Source organism: Salvia splendens, chromosome 14 (genome assembly GCF_004379255.2).
Source record: "Salvia splendens isolate huo1 chromosome 14, SspV2, whole genome shotgun sequence".
Lineage (NCBI taxonomy): Eukaryota > Viridiplantae > Streptophyta > Magnoliopsida > Lamiales > Lamiaceae > Salvia > Salvia splendens.
In genome coordinates, this window is record NC_056045.1 from 1,862,100 (window position 1) to 1,883,566 (window position 21,467).

Genomic DNA, 21,467 nt, shown 5'->3' on the forward strand with positions numbered 1-21,467 from the left:
TGAGAGAAGAAAAAGTGAGGAAAAATTCCTATCTCCCTTAAAGTTGTAGCTCATTCCTCTTGTGTGTATTCCAAGTTATTCAACTTGAGATTTGTATTTCCCCTATAGAGTGTAGGGAGAATTTGTAAGCCTACTATATACATAGTGGAAGATTTAGACTTCGGTCTCGTGGTTTTTCCCGATTTGGGTTTCCACGTAAAATTCTCGTCTCACGTTTTTATTCTGCACCAAAATTTGCTTTCTTGGTTTGGTCCCATTATTTAATCCAGCAAGAGGGAAAAGAATTATCCTGGTTCCGCTGTGCAAGTATCAATTTATTTTTGATACTCCTTGATAAATATCACCACTTTTCCCAACAAGTGGTATCAGAGCCATCGTGGTTCTGAGGCGGATTAAAAATGGAGGAATCATCTTCGCTTGGTGGCATGTTCAAATTGAGCGGATCGAATTACTCAATTTGGAAGCCAAGCATGTTAGATCTCCTCTACTGTAAGGATCTCTATTTGCCTTTACAGGGAGATGAAGCCAAACCAAAGGATATGAGTGATGATGACTGGATCATCATGCACAGAAAAACTGTTGGTTACATCCGGCGCTTCATCGAACACAGTATCTTCCATCATTTCGCCAATGAGGAAAAGGCTGATGTTCTTTGGAAGAAAATAGAAGCTATGTTCGAGAGGAAAAATGCTTTGAACAAAGCATTCATCATCAGAAAAATCGTTCGATTACGATATGTGGAAAGTGCCAACATGACGGAGCACCTCAATGCATATCAGGGTCTTATCAACCAATCTATCAACATGAAGATTTCTCTTGATGATGAAGTGATAGCTTTATTGCTACTCAGTTCGTTGCCGGATAGTTGGGACACTCTTGTGGTGTCAATCAGCAACTCGGCTCCAGGGGGAGCACTGACCTTGCAGATGGTCAAAGATTGTCTTCTTAACGAAGAATCCAGAAGAAGGGAGCAAGATCATTCTTCTGAGACAAAGGCGATGGTTGCTGAAAATAGTGATCGAGGGAGAAGTAAAAATAGAAACTCTCAAAACACGAGAGACAAATCCAGGGGGAAGTCTAAACACAAAAAAGACTTCAAATGCCATTATTGCGGTGGCCCAAACCACTACGAGAGAGACTGCAGAAAGAAGAAAAGAGATCAAACGCAGGGAAATAATGAAAATGCTGAGAAGAACACAACGGCAGTTGCAACTGATGGCGATGTCGTCGTAGTTTGTGATGACGCTTGTGTGAGTTCGTCATGCCAACAAACAGACGGGAAGGAAACTGAAGTGTGTTCGTGCAGACAACGGCGGCGAGTACCAAGGCCCATTTGAGCTGCACTGCAAGAACCATGGTATCAAGCTTGAGAAAAGTGTCCCAAAGACTCCACAACACAACGGAGTGGCAGAGAGGATGAACAGAACGATTTGTGAAAGAGTCAAATGCATGTTGTCGCATTCCAAACTGTCTAAATCCTTTTGGGGTGAAGCTATGAGGACTGCAGTTGACCTGATCAACCTTTCTCCATCAACTCCTCTGGGCGGTGACGTTCCAGACAGAGTTTGGTCCGGAAAAGACGTGTCTTACAAACACTTGAGAGTGTTTGGCTGCAGGGCGTTCGTGCACATTCCAAAAGATGAGAGATCCAAGCTTGATGACAAAACCAAACCATGTATCTTCTTGGGATACGCTCATGAAGAGTTTGGTTACAGATTATGGGACCCGGTTAATAGGAAGGTCATCAGAAGCAGGGATGTCGTATTCCTTGAAGATCAAGTTCCTGATGATGCGAAAGAAAAGCCTGAATCTAATTCAGAAGTTCCTGTAAACTTAGATCCAGTTCCTTCACCAACGGTTCAGGATTACGGGGGAGATATCCAACCGGAGCAAGGCGATCCGATTGATGATGGAGCAGGCGACGAGGAGACTCGGCCTGCACAAGATGAAGTTCCTCCAGTCAGAAGGTCAGTCAGAGAAAGACAACCTTCTACCAGATATAGCCCACATGAGTATGTAATGCTCACTGATGGAGGAGAGCCACAGAGTTTTGCTGAAGCCATGGCGCATGACCAAAAGGAGAAGTGGTTAGAGGCCATGAAGGAGGAGATGAACTCCTTAGATCAAAATCACACCTATGACTTGGTGCAGTTGCCAGCCGGCAAGAGACCACTGAAAAATAAGTGGGTCTACAGATTGAAGGTTGAGGAGCACAGCTCACAACCAAGGTACAAGGCCAGACTGGTTGTGAAAGGTTTCAGTCAGAGAAAGGGTGTTGATTTTGAAGAGATTTTCTCACCAGTGGTGAAGATGTCTTCAATCAGAGTCGTGCTCGCGATTGCTGCCAGCTCAAACCTGGAGATCGAGCAACTTGATGTGAAGACGGCGTTTCTACATGGAGATTTAGATAAAGAAATCTACATGGACCAACCTGAAGGGTTCAAAGTCAAAGGGAAAGAGAACCTTGTGTGCAGGTTGAGGAAGAGCTTGTACGGCCTAAAACAAGCTCCCAGACTATGGTACATGAAGTTTGAGTCCTTCATGTCGACCCATGGCTACAACAGGACCATCTCAGATCACTGCGTTTTCTTCAAGAAGTTCGCAGGGGGTGAGTTTATCATACTGTTAGTCTACGTTGACGACATGCTGATTGTAGGCCATGATGCCAGCAAGATTGATGAGCTGAAGAAAGAGCTAAGCGAGTCTTTTGCGATGAAAGACTTGGGCGCGGCTAAGCAGATCCTTGGAATGAAGATCTCCAGGGATAGGAAGAGCAAGAAGCTCTGGTTATCTCAAGAACAATACGTTGAAAAAGTTCTTGAAAGATTCAGTATGAGCAAGTCGAAGCCAGTCACCACTCCACTTGCGGGTCATATGAAGCTCAGCTCTGCGCAATGCCCGACAAGTGAGACAGAAAAGAAAGAGCTGCGGAAGGTGCCATATGCTTCTGCGGTGGGCAGTCTAATGTATGCTATGATATGCACCAGACCAGACATAGCTCACGCAGTTGGTGTGGTTAGTAGATTTCTCTCTAATCCGGGAAAAGAGCATTGGACCGCAGTGAAATGGATATTTCGGTACCTGCGAGGTACTTCTAAACTTTGTCTGAAGTTTGGCGACAACCATATCCTACTAGAAGGATATACGGATGCAGACATGGCTGGTGACGTAGATTCCAGGAAATCCACGTCCGGATTCCTGATGAGACTTGCAAGGGGGGCTATCTCGTGGCAATCGAAACTTCAAAAATGCGTGGCATTATCCACAACAGAGGCTGAGTACATAGCTATGACGGAGGCTTGTAAAGACCTATTGTGGTTGAAGGAGTTTCTACAAGAATTGGGCTTGAAGCAAGAGAAGTATGTGCTTTACTGCGACAGTCAAAGCGCAATTCACTTGAGTAAGAATTCGAGTTTTCACTCAAGAACGAAGCATATTGATGTGAGGTATCACTGGATACGAGAAGCACTTGACAGAAAGCTTTTGCAGCTGGAGAAGGTGCACACCGATGAGAACGGTGCCGATATGCTTACCAAGTCCTTACCCCGAGATAAGTTTGAGATCTGCAAACAAGAAGCGGGTCTCGTTGAATCCCCACATGAGGTGGAGGGGGAGAATTGTTGAGTATTTCCACCCCATGTGGAAGCCACCATCTTTGACCATAAAAGATTGGTGAAGATTGTTGCAATAAATGCAACAAGATGGATATGGCAGTATTCATACTACATAAGTCCACACATGGTATCCTCCTTCAACAATTGCGGCTATAGGGACGGCTGTAGTGGCGGTTGTAGGAGAAGAAAAATGCAACACAATTGCTCTATAAATAGAGCTCACTTCCATCGGTGAAGGCAGTGCAAGAGCTGAATCACATCAGCTTGTGAGAGAGAGCAAGAGAGAGTTTTGGTGAGTGCATTTTGAGAGAAGAAAAAGTGAGGAAAAATTCCTATCTCCCTTAAAGTTGTAGCTCATTCCTCTTGTGTGTATTCCAAATTATTCAACTTGAGATTTGTATTTCCCCTATAGAGTGTAGGGAGAATTTGTAAGCCTACTATATACATAGTGGAAGATTTAGACTTCGGTCTCGTGGTTTTTCCCGATTTGGGTTTCCACGTAAAATTCTCGTCTCACGTTTTTATTCTGCACCAAAATTTGCTTTCTTGGTTTGGTCCCATTATTTAATCCAGCAAGAGGGAAAAGAATTATCCTGGTTCCGCTGTGCAAGTATCAATTTATTTTTGATACTCCTTGATAAATATCACCACTTTTCCCAACAGAAAATGCAAGAGGAATTCAAGAACAAGAGATTGAATAACATAAAAATTGTTTTGAGCTTGCATTATGTAACATCTAAGTACTTAAGATAAGATCTCGACAAACTTAAATAACAATTAATCTACCGGTAACAAAGTCACAAGAGATCTTATTTCTATTGTTTGAATAAAATTGAGAAATCTCATCAAATATGATCATGATTCACTGGTGTAAGCTGTGATAGATACAGTTCAAGCAGCGCTCGTTCCCTCGGCTGCGCCGTCGGAAAAGGATCATTTCCTGTTTAAAAAAAACACGACGCATTATGACATGTACTGATGAAATAAAATACATAGTTGTTGCCTAATGTCCAAAGTTGAACAAACCTGTGGGGTACAAATCAGCCCACGGTGAGAGATTGACGTCGATGGCCGGTCCGAATTCAGACCGCTGCACGTCGTCCTCGATGCTGCGGCTCGGGCTCAAGTGGTTGTAGACGTGCATGCTTGGAGTGTGCACGAGAGTCAGGGATTGAGGGAGGATGTTGTCCATCCGTTGAGGAGGCTGGTCCCTGCACGCGAATCAACGTCAACGTATGATTGAGTACTTAAAGGATCGGGCGATTAGAATCGACCAATCCATCAAAAAAGTGTGACATATCAATTGTATCACTGATTAACAACCTCATAGGAAGTAGGCCATTGGAGTCCAAGAAATTGAGGATTTGAACTTGTGGATCTCTCTGTGGAAGCCAATCCAGCACATTGTCTGGATTTCTTGCAGCCAAGACATTCATGTCAGTAGTTTGTGAGGGATAACTCATCACCTGAAACAATAGGGAGACGCACGATAAGTGATTCGTATTTCTTGTTCGGACATTCAAAAGTAAGTGATGCATTTCCCATTTTGTCATAAATGAACCATTTAAATCCCTTTTCTACTTTACTCTCGCCTATTTTATTCACGCGTTATTTAACTTATTAAACGTCACTTTTCTTAGCTTACGTGCCTAAAAGGGAATCATCAATTAACTTGTCACGGAGGGAATATAAATTACTAACTATTTATAGAAATTCAAGACCACCTGTGAAGATTGGGCACCAGGGGAGTTGTGCTGATCTTGCAAAACATGCTGTTTAGAAGAGGAGAAACTCATTAACCACATTTTACAAACACGAGAAGTTGTGAATGACGAAGGCGATGAAGATGAAGACATATACCTTACGCAGCCTTATCTGCTTGAGATTTTCTTCCAAAACTTGCTCTCTATACTCAGCTTCACCCAATGTAGAAATCTCACACAGCTCACTTTCATAAACCCTGCACATTTATTTATTTGCAATTTTCATCCCAATCCATAAAAAATAAAATAAAAAATTGGAAGAATGCAATATTTAAGCAACCTATCACCTTAATTTTTTCTCTGCATCTTCAAGTTGGCACCTGTATTTGAGCAATTCTTGCTGCATTTCCTGCAATTCAATCATCTCACGAATCAATTCTTGATTTTAAAATAAATCAATCAACCAAATTTAAAACATACTCCCTCAGTCCAAAAAATAGGCATTTACTCCCTTCCCTCACTGTACATTTTTAATAATTACTAATAGATGGACTCATTCTCTGATAATAATGCAATTTGTTTTACTAAAACTCAATCGCACCCAATATTGACTATTTTTAGTGGACGAAGAAAGTGCGATTCTAAAAAAAATAAATTAAACACACCTCAATCTGAGAATGCATCATGCTAGTATTGCTGGCTGGGCTGCTACACACAAAAAAAGGATTATTAGATTTACAAATCAAAATTCCAAAAATAAAATTAAAATTAACATGTTATTTATTTTCTACAAATTCTACCCTGTAGCAGCAGCTTGATTATAATTCCGATCCGCTTCAGCTTTCAACTTTCCAAGGGCCCTCTCTAGGTACTGCAAAAAAAATCCACATCAACCAAAAAATCACAAAATTAAAAAAAAAATCAAGAAAACAAAAATATTCTATATCACTACATATAGATTTATACAAAAAGGAAACATGTTACCTCCTGGTTATGTAGCCTGTCCCATTCCACGAAAAAACAAAAAAAAATCATTAGACACCATTAAAAATCCAATCTTGAAATCTAAATTATGCTAACACAAATTCTACTAGTCCTCTACTACCGTCCCAAGTTAGTCGAGTCATTTTTTTAGCCTAAGAATTTCAAAACTAGAAAGAATAAATAAAAAGGATTAAAAATGCTCTTTTTTTAAATAGTGTAACTGATTCATTTGGCTTCAGACATTCGGAAAGAAATGCAAATCGATTAACGTGAGACTCGATCTAATAGTAATAATAATTTAATTACCTTCCTCTTTCATGCTCGGGGAGATTAACAAAGCGCGCCATGATCTCCTCGATGCTACAAACAATTAGTAGATGAGAGAGAGAGAAAGAATGGAGAAAGGAGAGAGAAGGGAGAGATTGGAGGGAATTGGGAAAGAACCTTGTGTTACCGGAGAAGATGCTGACCCTTCCAGAAGGGGAAAACATGATGAGGGCAACATCAACATCACAAAGCACAGAAAGCTCATAGGCTTTCTTAATCAGTCCATTTCTTCTCTTGGAGAAAGTGACCTGCCTATTTGTAGTGTTCTCAATTTTCTTGATTTGGAGCTTCACTCTCCCCATCACTCAAATTAAATATAGCACTACTAACTTCTTAATTTAGCAAACATATAGTATATATATATAAATCAATGTGTGTCTGAAAGAAGAGAAGAGAGAGAATGGGAGGGGAGATGATTAATGAAGAGTGGAGGTAGAGATAAAGAGATGGGAATGTGAGGAGATGAAGGAATTGGGTTTGGCTGTGTAAGGCAAAGGGTGACGGCAGAGAGAGAGAGGGAAAGGCGGTGTATATCTATTGGTGATGAGAGAGAATGGAGGGTTTGTTAGAGAAGATGCAAATTTCAGCCACGTACCAATTCATGCTGATACATGCCACCGTTGCACTATTTAATGTATTGCTCCCCTCCCTAAATTTTAAGCATTCTTGGTATCGGATCCACAATATAATTTTGAAAATTAATAAAATATTTTTTAGTATGAAGTGAATGTAAATTGCTCCACTCCCTATATGAAGAGATAATAAAGTTGAAAAGTGAAGATAAGGAATAAAGTATGAGATATTAAATGTGATGGGTTTGCCTAGAAAAAAGATTAAATTATAATGAAATGTCATATAAATTGGAAAATAATTTTGTAATTTTATTAAACAAAAAGTTCGTATTGATATTTCTATTCTTTTTGTAGGAGTACTACAATACTACTACTACTACTACAAATAAAGACCCTTTGGTATATATTAAGTAAGTATTTACTCTACGTAAAATTTGATTAGACAAAGCATATAAATGTATGTAATATTGAATAAAAGAAATTGGTCAAGTTTTAATATAATGTAGATCAAATCTCATGGGCATAGCAATCAGTGCCTTCATGAAACTTCGAAGAGTTGTAGTGGTATTATTTTGGTTGGAGATCGAAATGCAACAATATTTATTTGTTAATTAAAGAAAGCGTCACCCACATAGGAGATAGAATTTTATCAATATTAGTAGTATTATGCATTAAATAAAATAATTTATTTTAAAATACTAATCGAATAGAACAACATATTCGAACAAACTATTATAAGATGGAACTCATTTGATCTACAAATTTCATATTTATTGTTTTAGGCAAGTTACATGTGAGAACGTCTGAGAAGTTTCCTTTCATTGAAATTTGTAAAAAATAACATAATTAGTAATTTAGTAAACTGTTTCATCACTTACCCGGAGTTCGAATTAGAAACCCGACTAGAAGGTAAATGTAAAAGTGTTTTTGTTATTTTTTTAATATAAATACGTCATTAATATGAAAATTTTATTTCCACCAGAAAACGTGATGCCGTTATTAAACGACCGCTTAGAAATAAACTTGAATCTCTATATTAAACTATATTAAAATAAAATATTCATGTTTGATAGATTCATCGACGCGTGTTGCAATTATTCGGATCAGTTTCTAGCTTTTTTTTTCATGTTCTAGTCACAAATATAATGTAATATATTAATAAAATATTTATTTTAGTGCAAAATAGGATGATCCCTTTTCCTAGAATTAATTAATTAATTTAGTGAATCTAGAACCACGCCTTTATCAAATAAGATGAGGCCAAGTGTCAAAGCATTTTATACAACATCATAAAAAAAATTCACCAAGCTCAAGTGTAGTAAAATGATTAGGCCTAATAAACTCATGGCTGCTGATCAATGGTCAAAATAGACCTTGAATACAAATAATTGCCGAAATTAAACAGAAAGTATTATCCTTATTAAGTAAAATAAATGAAGATAAAGTAATAGAGATAAGATAAAGTAAAGAAGGGGGATAAATAATAAAATAAGAGCGATTAAAATGCTTTGTTTTTAGCTATAAAGAGAAGTGACTTAACTAAGTTCGGACATCCTGAAAAAGAATACGGCTCAACTGAGTTGTGTCAAATGGAATATATTTTTAGAAATTATAATTATATATTTTGTGGTTATTTAACTAATGTGTTTTTTGGAATTATAATTATTCAATATTTAAGATATTTGAGTTATTTATTTTGGTACTATATAAAATCATTTTTTAAATTTATATGAATCACTTCTAATGAAACAAAGAGAGTATTATTATGTGGAATCATAAATCATAGAGAAGAGTGATTCTTCTAGACTACAAAAGTCACTTGAGTACCAATACTCTTGCTAATAAAACAATAGTCATAACAATAGTTCTAACTAACAAAGTTGAAGCTGGTCTGGATTTTGGTTTGCTCTATTACGTGACTTTTGGAAATATTATTTGCACAGTTATCGATGTAACCAATTACTAGTAGTGGTACTAGGTTATTCTTATTAAGTATTTCAACAAAAGATAATCTACACAACCATTCATAAGTATTCTCACAGTCACAGCAAGATTGCATGATAAAATTATCACTATCAATCAGTTATCAGTGGATCCGCTGTCGTAATTTTTCATTTTAGTACATCATAGTATAATATTATTACTACTATTCAGGATCATACCGTCGAAAATATCTTAAATTCTTATCAAATTCTCATATACTCTAAAAATTTAAAAATAGTTAGAAGAAATTCAGAAAATTTAAATTTGTTAGCAGCTATTACGGTGCAAAATCGTATCACCTAATACTATACTCCATTATTTATGCTTTCAACTAAACAATTTCATTTTCTATTTTAATTCACTAAAGGTGCCATATGCATCCGATTTATTAGTTCAAATGTTAGTACTACAATTTAACTGGAAAAACCGCCATGGAATAAATGCAAACAAATTCAAATGTAATTGAGAAAATCAATTTATATTTATAAAATTACTACAGTAATATAAATTAATATTGAATCAAAATTTACGATTTTGTTCGACAATTTAAGATTATGTTATGTAATGTTGAATAAGTGAGAAATTGAGGAAAAGCAGCGATCTCTTTTGGGAGGAAAAAGGATTATTTTGATCTGAAATGAAGGAACAAAGGTAGGGAAAGTAGGGAGTTGAGTGTTGAATGATTAACCTCGTTTTCTGCGAACTGAAACTGAAACTCCCACGATTCCTTCACACGTGGCGCTCTCCTACCACTCCGCCGCCCACAGTTTTATCTCTACTTTCCCGGAGTTTTTCCTTTTTTTCTTTTCCTTTTCAACTGCTTTTTTACGTTTAAAAGAAGAAAATTTTAAGTTTTGAATTTTGTAATAAAAGAAATTGATTAATAGAATTATCAAAAAATGAATAAGATCTACTAATGAGATGAGGAGGTATTATTCTTATTCTACTAGGAATGAACTAGGATAAAAATAATAGAAGAAAAATTGATTGAGCTCTACGTTATCTCATGCTCCAAAAAAAAGAGAGTTACTGTTATTTTTATTTAAAATAAAAATAGTTTTATTAAAAATTATTCCTTTCGGTCTTATCGAAGATGATTGTATTATTAAATGATATTGAATTTAAGATAAAGTTGTCGACTATATTAAAGCAGAGAAAAAATAATTGAATATTTTAATAAAAAAAGAAGAAATAAAGTATAATCTAATATAAAAAAAATATTTTATGTGGAGGTTTGATTATTAGTATAAAATTTGTAAATATAAAAATATCAATATTATTTTATAATATATTAGAATCAAACTATATAAAAAAAAATTTTATTGTGCTATTTCACCGTCCATAATTTAAGATTCCACTTACTGTTTTCATTAAGGTAAATGGACTCTAAGTTCAATTAAATTATTATACTCAGTCTATTATCAAATCAATATATTATGTAATATATAAAAGTGAAGCTCACATTACACTAATTATTTTCACAATTTTATTCACAAAGTTAAATAATTTTTAAAAATTCGTGTTGAGTTAGGTGGAGGGAGTGTAAAAGTTCCGTGTAAAAAACATGGATCAGGACATGACCATGTTGGATCGTATCCGATTTCACCGTAGCGCACTATGCGCGAGCTTGCACAGAGTGCAACTCAATGAATTAATATGCTCGACTTGCTATATAATTTTATTCGTCCCGCGTATAATTCATAATAATTTATTTAAATTTCATTTTAAAAGTCAAAAGTTGGATTTTAACAGATTTGGTGATATTAATATTTGGTCAGAGTATGATTCAATACTTAGTGATAAGGACGAATTTATCCAGAGCACCAAAGGATTCAATAAGAATTTAGCCCACGACTTGTATTTATTTTGAAAATGTTGCTACGGCTGGAAAGAATTGAGTCATATGCTAAAAAGTTCCCATCAAACCAGTCTTTAATTATCAAATTAAAAGCTCAAACGAATTGTTTAAAGTTACAAATTAAAAGTCCAGTTCGGCCCGGCCCAATTACTTAACTAGCAAAAAAGGCCCAAATGGGATGGAAAAGTCAATCGACTCTCTATATTCATATATTAATACAAGACTTTCATTTTCAATAACATGTTAGTCAAGTTTCTAAACATCTCATATACTTATAAAATCTGGCCACCATATGGTTTGGTTGCCATGATAGGGTTTGATAGTCCCTCTTAAACATTTAATTAGTGACTTATGTTATATACGACTAGACTAATTAATACGTAAAATGGCATGCCCCTTCACTATATACGTGCACGACTATATATGTGATTCACATATAAAACTCAATTCAATCCTCTAATTTACATGGATTGTGGGGCTTATTATTGTCGATCAGTGACAGATCCAGCAAACAGAATTGTGGGGTCAGAACCCAACAACCGAAGAAGGTTGTCGCCGATTCGCTAGTGTCGCCCGGTCGGTTGTCGATGTTGTTAGCATTTTTTTTATTTGCTAGTTCATGAAATCACACAACACATAGAAAATTATTTAGGTGGAAGTGAAGCAGGGCCGTGCCGTCTGCAAGAGCACAACAGCGAGCAGGGAGCATGCAGCGCCGACGGCACGGCACCAGCTCTCCGCATCGAGCACCGATGCGATGCTCTACATCTTTACTGCTTTGCTTGGCCAACTCATACTCAGTTGATCATTCATATTGTGGCATGCGACGTTGGGGTACAATAGTCCCAATTTATAAAAGCTTAGCAGGATATTACATGTTATAGAATGACAAATCTTCAGGGATACAAGATTGAACATTAAGTTTATTGACTTCAAAAGCAACTAAAATTAATTAAAATTAAGTTAATGGATAACTTTTGATTTCCAGTTTCCACTATCCATTTTGCATAAATTAATTCTTGATTCTTGATGTCCAAACTCCAAATCCATAGGCAGCACTGTCTCTCAAATCGCACTTGGAGTTCAAGAATCCTCATATTTTATTCTTCAATTAGAATTTTTTTATGGATAAGAATTCAATTGGAGTTTTACCAAATCAAAGCAAAGAATTCAATTTATTTGATCCTCCGAATTATTTACTAATGGTATGTTCTGACTCAAGGGAAATGATGTAAACAATATAATTTCACCATCATTACTATTTCCAAATGTTATTTATGGTCGATAATATTTTTTCAGGCAAGATGAAAAAATGTCGGGCACCCGACATCCCATTTTCCCTCGTTTTTACTACAACCCATCTAAAAGTTATAACTAAATATTAATCTTATATTTAGAACATGAAATTAAAAAGGTGGGAAATGGGAATTAATCATAAACTTTGAGATAATTTTTTCCCCATATTTTCTTATTTATCATTTGATAACTTTATAATTAAGAATGAACTACAAAAATGGTCCCTGGACTATGGGTTTATCTCGCCCATAGTCCTTTGACTTTAAAAATATCGTCAGACATCCCTGGAATAAGGGTTTATATCGAAATTGGTCCTTTTGCCATTTTTTGATACGAAAATACCCTTTTGAGGGTTTGAGCAATTTGGTCTTTTTACGCTTTTAACATTTTAAATCTGATATTATTCTAGTGGTGAACTAAATCTGATATTATTTCAAAATTATCATTCTTCTTCCCTTTTGTCATCCTTCACTTTGTTTCTTTATTCAATATTAGATTTAATTTTATAAAATTAAATCTAATATTAAAAATTTTAAATATTAATATATTTTTATTAATTATTAAATAACAAAAATTAATAGTTTTAATCAATATTTGATAGTGTCTAATATTTAATCCATAAGTTATGGCGACGCCAACTTAGTTTTAATCAATATTTTTCGAGGTGACGATGAATGTGGTGATGAGGATGATTGCTGGGAAGGCGTACTACGGCCGGGGGTGGAGGGGGCGGCGGTTAAGGGAGATCGTGGCGGAGACGATGCTGCTCATGGCGGCGTCGGGATTATTTGCCGTGGTTGGGGGATGGTGGCGTCGAGAAACGGATGGTGGAGCTGCATCGGGAGAGGGATGGTTTTATGCAGGAGCTTGTGAAGGAGTGTAGGATGAGGCGGCGGAGTTTGGCAGCGATGGCGGTGGCGGAGGCGAGAACAAAACCATGATAGATGTTGCTGGCGTTGCAAGATAAGGAGCCAGAATATTATACTGATGAACTCATTAGAAGCCTCATGCTGGTGAATTTCTTCATCTTAGACCTCTTAATTTTTAAACTTTGGGATAGTTATGTTCTCAATTAAAACTAAAAACAAACTAGTAGTATCCCACATCAATGTTAAAAACAAACTTAAACTAGTCCTACTATATAAGTTTTATAGACCAATTCTTTTATTACCAATTAGTTTTAGGATGAAACCCTAGATTTCTATCAAGATATAATTAATTTTGGCTTTACAAAATATCTGGCTTCAAGCAATTATCATCAAATCTTTGTAACTCCTGTCATCCCAAGTTAATTAATTCGTAGGAGTAATTTTTTGAGATGTCTCAAGTCATTTTTTTCTCTAACAAAAATCAACTTTCTAACATTTTTCCTTCTATTTTATTCAGTGCTCATTTATCTATTTATTTTTCTCTCTTTTATATATTCCCTCTATGCTTAACTAATTAAACAACACTGATCAAATCTCGTGCAAAAAAAAAATATCTCGATTAACTTGAAACGGAAGGTGTACAATATATTTCATACTAGTGACAATTATCTGTTAATTAAATAATGACATAATTAATGTAAATGTTGGTTTAGCTAGCTACGTTAACCTTAATCTGTCATTCACCGTCACCTAGCTACAGTGACATTAGTTCGTTCAAAATCAACAATAGTGTGACAACTCAAAACAATTCTAGTTCATGTGCAAATAAAATTGAGTGAAAATTCATGTTTTTCAACCGGTTGCCCACTTAATTCCTAGTACTTTTAGGGCTAATTGAAAAAATATTTATGAATTTAACCTTCTTTTCAACATGTTTTATAAATTATTGCAATAATTTAACACATTTTTCAATTTATAGCAAAAGATTAATATCTGCCCAAATTTTTCAGGAAAATAAAGAAATGACGTTACATGATTTGTTTGTACTTTAGCCAAAAACTCTATCGTCCAAGTATTAATCAAACATGTTTATTTTGCTATACATAGAAAACAGTGTTATTATCGCAATAATTCATAAATAGATTGAAAACCAAAATTCGGTCAAAAGTTCGTGAAAATCTGCTACTCCCTCCGTCCCCGAATAAGAGTCGCTAATTTCCATTTTGGGCCGTCTCCCATTAAGAGTCACTCTTCATTTTTACCATAAATGGTAGTAGCCCACATTCCACTAACTCACTCCACTAACATTTTATTATAAAACCAATATAAAAATGTGGGTACCACATTCCGCTAACTTTTTCAACCAATTTTTCTCTATATTTCTTAAAACTCGTGCCCGATCAAAGAACGACTCCTATTAGGGACGGAGGGAGTATTAATTAACCCATCTTATTTAACTGCAGAGTCTACTAATCGCCGGCACCGACACATCTTCCGGCACGATGGAGTGGGCCCTCTCCCTCATGCTCAACAACCCGCATGTTCTCAAAAAGGCCCAGGCCGAGATCGACGGCCATGTCGGACACGCCCGTCTCCTGGACGAGTCCGACCTGGCCGACCTCCGGTACCTGCGCAGCATCATCACCGAGACGCTGCGCATGTACCCGGTGGCGCCTCTGCTGGTCCCCCACGAGTCGTCAGCGGAGTGCACCGTCAGGGGCTACCGAGTCCCTGCCGGGACCATGCTGCTAATGAACGTGTGAGCCATACAGAACGACCCCGGGTGCTGGGAGGACGCGGCGGAGTTCAGGCCGGAGAGGTTTGAGGGGTCGGGAGGCTGCAGGAAGATGCCGTTTGGGGCCGGGAGGCGGAGGTGCCCCGGGGAGGCGCTGGCGGTGAGGATTTTGGGGTTTGGGCTGGGTGCGGTGGTGCAGTGCTTTGATTGGGAGAGAGAGGGGGAGGAGCTGGTGGATATGGGTGAAGGCGGAGGGGTGTCGCTGCCGAGAGCGGCGGCGTTGATGGCTTATTGCAGAGAGAGATCTGTTGCGGCGGCGCTTCTTTCAAACATTTAAATCTGATCGAATTAGTGAATAGTATTGGAAGAGAGAACAAGTATTTTATTTTATTTCCAGCTACATCGGTAATGCATTATTTCACTAGTTCTATTATTGTTAGGAATTACTGAAGAGCAAAAGATACTAGAATATAATAAAATAGTTTGAGGACAGAATTGTCTCGTACAGATCGATGGTCCCAAAGAGCCATCAACTATCAAGTTATAAGACATTGAAAACGAGGGAATATAATAAGGTAGACATGTAATATACCGTCTATATCTATAATACAATTGAATATTGGTCTCTAAAACCAAGAACTTTGGTCAAATTTTGGTATTTCCCACAAACTTTAAAATTTGTCTAAAATATCATAAACTTTATATTTTGTTTGTTATTTTCCATGGTGGCCCAAATAAGTTATCTTCCGCAAAAATCTTATTATACGTGGACAATCGTGAAATGTTTATGTTATTTTAGATTACTTTGTAAGTTTGTAACAAGTAGGATACTACGTAGAAAATCACGTTGATTTAGTAGTCCTAAGTAAGATTAAAAAAATGCACGAAAGTTGGTTGGACATGGTGATTGACCTGTCATGGAAAATAACAAACAAAATGTAAAGTTTGTAATATTTTAGAGTATGTGGAAAATATCAAAATTTGACCATAGTTCTTGGTTTTAGAGACCAATATTCCATAATACAATATGTAGAAATTCGTCTACAACATCTAATAATGTTTTTCATATTTTGGTGTTGTTATTTTGCATTTTACGTACTACATGCGAGATTGGAAAATATAAATTACAAAGTTAAACAATTCCATTCATTTCTCCTTTTATTCGTCTTCACATCGTTAAACAATTTCTTAAAATTCGTGTTAAATAAAAAAAACCTCTTTAAATATTGGGCGGAGGGAGTAAATACATTTTCAGAAGAGTGCTGAAAATTATGAAAACCTAATATGATCAACACTATATTTAAAATCCTAAAAAATGAATAATTTTGTAAAATAGTAGTATTAGAATTCTACTATATTTAAACATAAGTATATCCTCAAAAAAGAATCACCCCAAAATAGAAAGTTGAAAAGAAAAACAGCAACCTCTATCTTCCTCAGTCAACGCAAAATTCAGCCAAAAATAACAAACACATTGAAACCATAATCCGATGACCTCTTCCCCCAACAGTCCCACTTCATCCTCCCTCCACCACCACCACCGCCATGCCGACCCCCAATCCTCCAACCCCCTCCTCCCCACCTCCATCCCTCCCCTCGACCCCACCACCCCCCTTCACACCGTCGAGATCGAATGCTCCGACTCCCCAGGCGTCTCCGTGCCCCCCTTCTCCTGGAAGAAGCTCTGGAAATTCACCGGCCCGGGGTTCCTCATGAGCGTCGCCTTCCTCGACCCCGGGAACCTGGAGGGCGACCTTCAGTCCGGGGCCGTGGCCGGGTACTCCCTGCTGTGGCTCCTGCTCTGGGCGACGCTCATGGGGCTCCTCATCCAGCTCCTGGCGCTCCGCCTCGGCGTCGCCACGGGGCGCCACCTGGCCGAGATATGCCGCGAGGAGTATCCGTATTGGGCCGGCGTTGCGCTCTGGTTCATGGCCGAGCTGGCGCTGGTCGCCGCGGATATTCAGGAAGTCATCGGCAGCGCTATTGCGATCAGGATTCTTAGCAATGGCTTCTTGCCTCTTTGGGCTGGCGTCATCATAACCGCTTGTGATTGGTCAGTATTTCTATGCCATGTAAACAAAAAAAAATACTATACTGTATTTTGCTTAGTGAAAGATAAATTCCATCATCACATGTGTATTTACATGCGAATTGAACGTAAATACAATACTGTTTAGGAATAGTTAGACCAAATTCTTGGAAAAGTAATTAACATAGTTATGTACCGTGTTTTTTTTACAGTTTCATCTTCTTATTCCTCGAGAACTATGGCATCCGAAAGCTCGAGGCCTTTTTCGGAGTTCTCATCACAAGCATGGCAATCTCTTTCGCATGGATGTTCGTTGACGCTGAGCCGCATGCCAAAGACCTCATAGACGGTATGAACTAGCTAGGGCTAATTGCCAATAAAATCGCTAAACTTCGACCTAATATTGATTTTAGATAACCTGACAAAATATTTCAGGTTCGTCTAAGATGAAAATATAGTCGATGTTGATGAGTTGTTTTCTAAAATTAGTGTCCACAAAATTTAAACAAACAAATGTTGTGCATACAAATGTACATGGACATGTAATCACTATATAAGCCTTATGAGTTACTTCACTTAACATCGATCGGACTGAAACAATAGTATATTTAGGTGCAAAAAGATATTAATGACCCATCAGTATATTTTGGCCGAAAAAAAAAATTAATGATCCAATAGTATATTTGGACTTAAACAAATAAAAAATAAAAAATTAATGACTATGTCAATTTGGTTAATATGTACCATTTATTTGGTTAACCTGCAAAGGAATTAACTCAAACCTTAACCGTCACTTAACTAAATTATTAGTAATTGGAATCGAATCGAAACTAAAATTTTTGATTATCGCTTAACCAATAATCGACCTTAATCCGTTCGGTTAAAAATGCAGGAATATTGATACCAAGGCTTTATCCTGAGACGATCCCGAAAGCAGTCGGGGTCATAGGGTGCGTAATAACCCCATACAACGTGTTCCTCTACTCCGCCCTAGTCCAGTCGAGAAAGATCGACCTAAAGAAGCGAGGGAGAGTCCAAGAGGCTCTCAACTACTACACCATCGAGTCGGTCGCGGCCGTCTCCGTCTCCTTCCTGATCAACCTCTTCGTGACGACCGTCTTCGCGAAGGGGTTCCACGGCACGTCCGTGGCGAGCAACCTGGGGCTGGTGAACGCCGGGGAGTATCTGGAGCGGAGGTACGGGGGCGGGGCGCTCCCGATCCTCTACATATGGGGGATCGGGCTGCTGGCGGCCGGGCAGAGCAGCACGATCACGGGCACCTACGCCGGACAGTTTATTATGGGGGGTTTTCTTGATTTGCCGATTAATAAGTGGCTGAGGTCGGTGATCACGAGGAGCTGCGCGATCGTGCCGACGGTGGCGGTGGCGGTGGTGTTTAATAGGTCGGAGGAGATGTTTGATGATCTGAATGAGTGGCTGAATGTGGTGCAGGCGCTGCAGATTCCGTTTGCGGTGATTCCGCTGCTGCATTTGGTGGCGGATCAGCATGTTATGGGGAGCTTTGTTATTGGAACTACTATTGAGGTAATAAATTATTATAATTCTTTCATTCTGCCATAATAAAAGTCTCGTTTTATTATTTTAGTATGTCGTCTCACTTCAATTTTTTTTTAAATATGGAGTAAATTAGTAGAATGTGGGGTTTATTGACTGAAAATGATAAAAGTGAAATGAGATATTTAATTGGCTGACGAACAAAAAGAATGAGACATTTAGTGATGGCAAAAGGGAGCTAAAAGTGGAACCACATCCTGCTTACATTTTAATTCACTTTGAGTTAATAGTTATTTAATTCAAAAACAATAAATTAAGTAATTTTCACTAAAGATAATGCTCCCTTGATCCCTAATAATGTGTCACCATTACGGGTAGAAAGTGAGTTGAAAAAGTTTATGGCATGTGAGTCCTACTTTTATATATTAGTTTTATAATAAAATGTGAATGAAAATAAGTTAGTGGAATGTGAGGTCCACTACAAACAATGATAAAAATGAAAGATGATAAATTTTCAGGGACATACAAAAATAGAAATAAGTGAGAAATTTTCAGGTATAGAGAGAATAGTTATTTAAGTCAAGATATTTGACTAAATTTTAATTAGTCTAATAAAGTATGAAAACGAAATATTAAATTATAAAGTTCCAATTTTTATTCTAAATTGTCCCATGAGGTCAAAATTGAAATTATTAACAACAAAACGATGTCATATTGATTATGAAAAAATGATTTAAAAAATTGCTTTGTTCAAAATGATGTTATTTTATTTGTGGCATCAAGTTCAGTTTTGCTACATCACTCTGGATTTTGACTTCATGAGATCATAAAAAAAAAATATTTTGTGATCTAACACTGATATTTAGGGTAAATGTGGTTTTTGTTAAAAATATGCAAGATAGAAATATATACTCATTTTGTCCCATTAATCCGTATATATGTATTCGATTCTAGTATTTTCATATAGCATGCCTAAAATTTTAAAAAATATGAAAAAATGTTACTTAATACAGTAGAAAACATGCTCAAATATATTGAATACGAATTGAGAATATATGTTCAAATATATTAAAAACGAACTGAATGATTTAGTAGAATGATTTAGTAGAATGTAAAAAATGTGAAAGAATGTTAATAAAAAAGTTTATAATACATCAAATGTGAATAGAATAGTTTAGTTGAATTGTTGGCCCACCTCCAAAAATAGAGAAACCGAAATAAAAGTGAGATTATGACTAACCCTCACTATCTGTGTGATTGTATCTAATAAATTGACTTTCAAACTTTAGATATTGAACGATCAGGACCAATAAATTGATTTTGTTTAAGTTTAGAAGGCCGAGACCTAATTTGTGTCCGAAATTGAATTGACTAATTACATATATGCTTCAAATTAGTAGTAGTGTGAACAACATTGATTAAACAACTTGTTAAATCAAATTTAGATAACAAATTATTGCAAATGAATAATGGTTTATATGTGCGATGATTTGCAGAGGATGTCATGGTGTGTGGCTGGAATTGTAATTGCCATAAATGGATATGTGTTGGTGGATTTCTTTCTATCTCAAGTGCATGGTTTCATATATGGAATACTCGTTTGTTTCGTAGCAGCTTCATATACAGCATTTCTTGTCTATCTCATTTTACGTAGCACTACTCTCCCTCGCTTTCATGGATTTTCTTTTTTACACTGAAAATTCATAATTCGAATCCATTTGTAACGGCACTTGATGCGCTGTAAATTCGAATCATTTGTGTATAGGTTCCGATCTGTAATATTTAATTTGAGCGTGTTTTCTTTAATTGTAAATTTATCACACATTAATCCGCTCTCAATCTTTATATGTCACGCCAATATCTCATGATAATATTATCTTGAGTTGAAGTTAAAATGAGGAAAATATAAGATATATTTTCTATCGAATATGTGGAAAGAATAAAAATTGGTAAATTGTATGAAAATTCATAAAATTTGGTCAAATTTAGATATGTCCCATAATTTTAATATTAGTTGGAAAAATCATAAAATTTTAATTTTGTACTCAATTATCCCAAAAAAAAAATGCGATCACTAGCGTAAAATATATTGATAATGTTTTTCAACCAAATAACGCCATTTTGTTTATGAATAGACTATAGTATTATATCATTCATGATTGGCGGTGTGACACCCACGTATGATTTTTAAGCTACTACATTTTTTAATATAGGATAATTGAGATAAATTCAAGTTTCATTAATTTTCCAATTGATTATTACAATTGCAAATGGATCATAATACAAATAGAGAAACATCGTCGAAATTGCAAGTATAAATCATTGATTGCTATTACAAGTCATGTCTTTTTAAGTCCATGATAAATGTGGTGTCACTGAAGTACGCATGGAATGTAATTAAAATTGAAATTTTCATCATTTCCACGAATGCAGAGTAAAACTCAAACGAATTTTCACCATATCCATAAATTTTGTGATAAATATTAAGTGTAATAAAAAAATAAATAAAGAAACATCCTCGAAATTGCCAGATGCCGCGTGTACGTATGCATGTAGTAATTACCATACAATTGAATTCAACATTTCAACTTCATCTCTTACGGCATCCGCGCATCGGTGTCTCGATGCGGGCTCGATCTCGTTCCTGCGAGACGAGACCGCATCGAGACACCGATGTGGATGCTCCGTCTCGTCGCGTAGCACCGGGGAAGGGGGGGTTGGCCGGCTGTCTCGCCACGCGCCAGCGCCACGTGGCAAGCTCTGGCGCGCGGCGTGACGCCACTCGCCGGCACGCGAGTGGGTGTCGTCATGCTGACGCAATAAACATTTTTTTAAAAAAAGCGATTTTTTGAAAAAAAAAATTAAAAAATTTTAAAAAATTTAACGGTATTTTTTTTTCTTTTTTTATTCTATAAATACTCCTATTAACCTCTTTCATTTTACACACAAACACACTATCTCTCATCTTTTTTTCTTCTCATC

At 36.7% G+C, this 21,467-nt stretch overlaps 2 protein-coding genes and 1 pseudogene across 2 annotated transcripts; 2 read left to right on the plus strand and 1 right to left on the minus strand.

Annotated features, from left to right (window-relative positions):
- Positions 1–4,109: 4,109 nt before the first annotated feature.
- Positions 4,110–6,930, minus strand: LOC121765209 (agamous-like MADS-box protein AGL104). Its single transcript, XM_042161248.1, has 11 exons — positions 6,746–6,930; positions 6,608–6,661; positions 6,302–6,317; positions 6,118–6,188; positions 5,983–6,013; positions 5,665–5,726; positions 5,475–5,574; positions 5,339–5,386; positions 4,938–5,080; positions 4,641–4,825; positions 4,110–4,554 (listed from the first exon to the last, which is right to left on the minus strand). The coding sequence occupies exons 1-11, from the start codon at positions 6,928–6,930 to the stop codon at positions 4,460–4,462; spliced, it is 990 nt and encodes a 329-aa protein (XP_042017182.1). The 3' UTR covers positions 4,110–4,459.
- A 6,062-nt stretch (positions 6,931–12,992) lies between these two features.
- On the plus strand, positions 12,993–15,278 carry LOC121765637 (annotated as a pseudogene).
- Positions 15,279–16,431: 1,153 nt separating this feature from the next.
- On the plus strand, positions 16,432–20,200 carry LOC121765640 (metal transporter Nramp2-like). The gene is made up of 4 exons (XM_042161842.1): positions 16,432–16,994; positions 17,183–17,319; positions 17,863–18,515; positions 19,982–20,200. The coding sequence occupies exons 1-4, from the start codon at positions 16,432–16,434 to the stop codon at positions 20,180–20,182; spliced, it is 1,554 nt and encodes a 517-aa protein (XP_042017776.1). The 3' UTR covers positions 20,183–20,200.
- Positions 20,201–21,467: the final 1,267 nt, after the last annotated feature.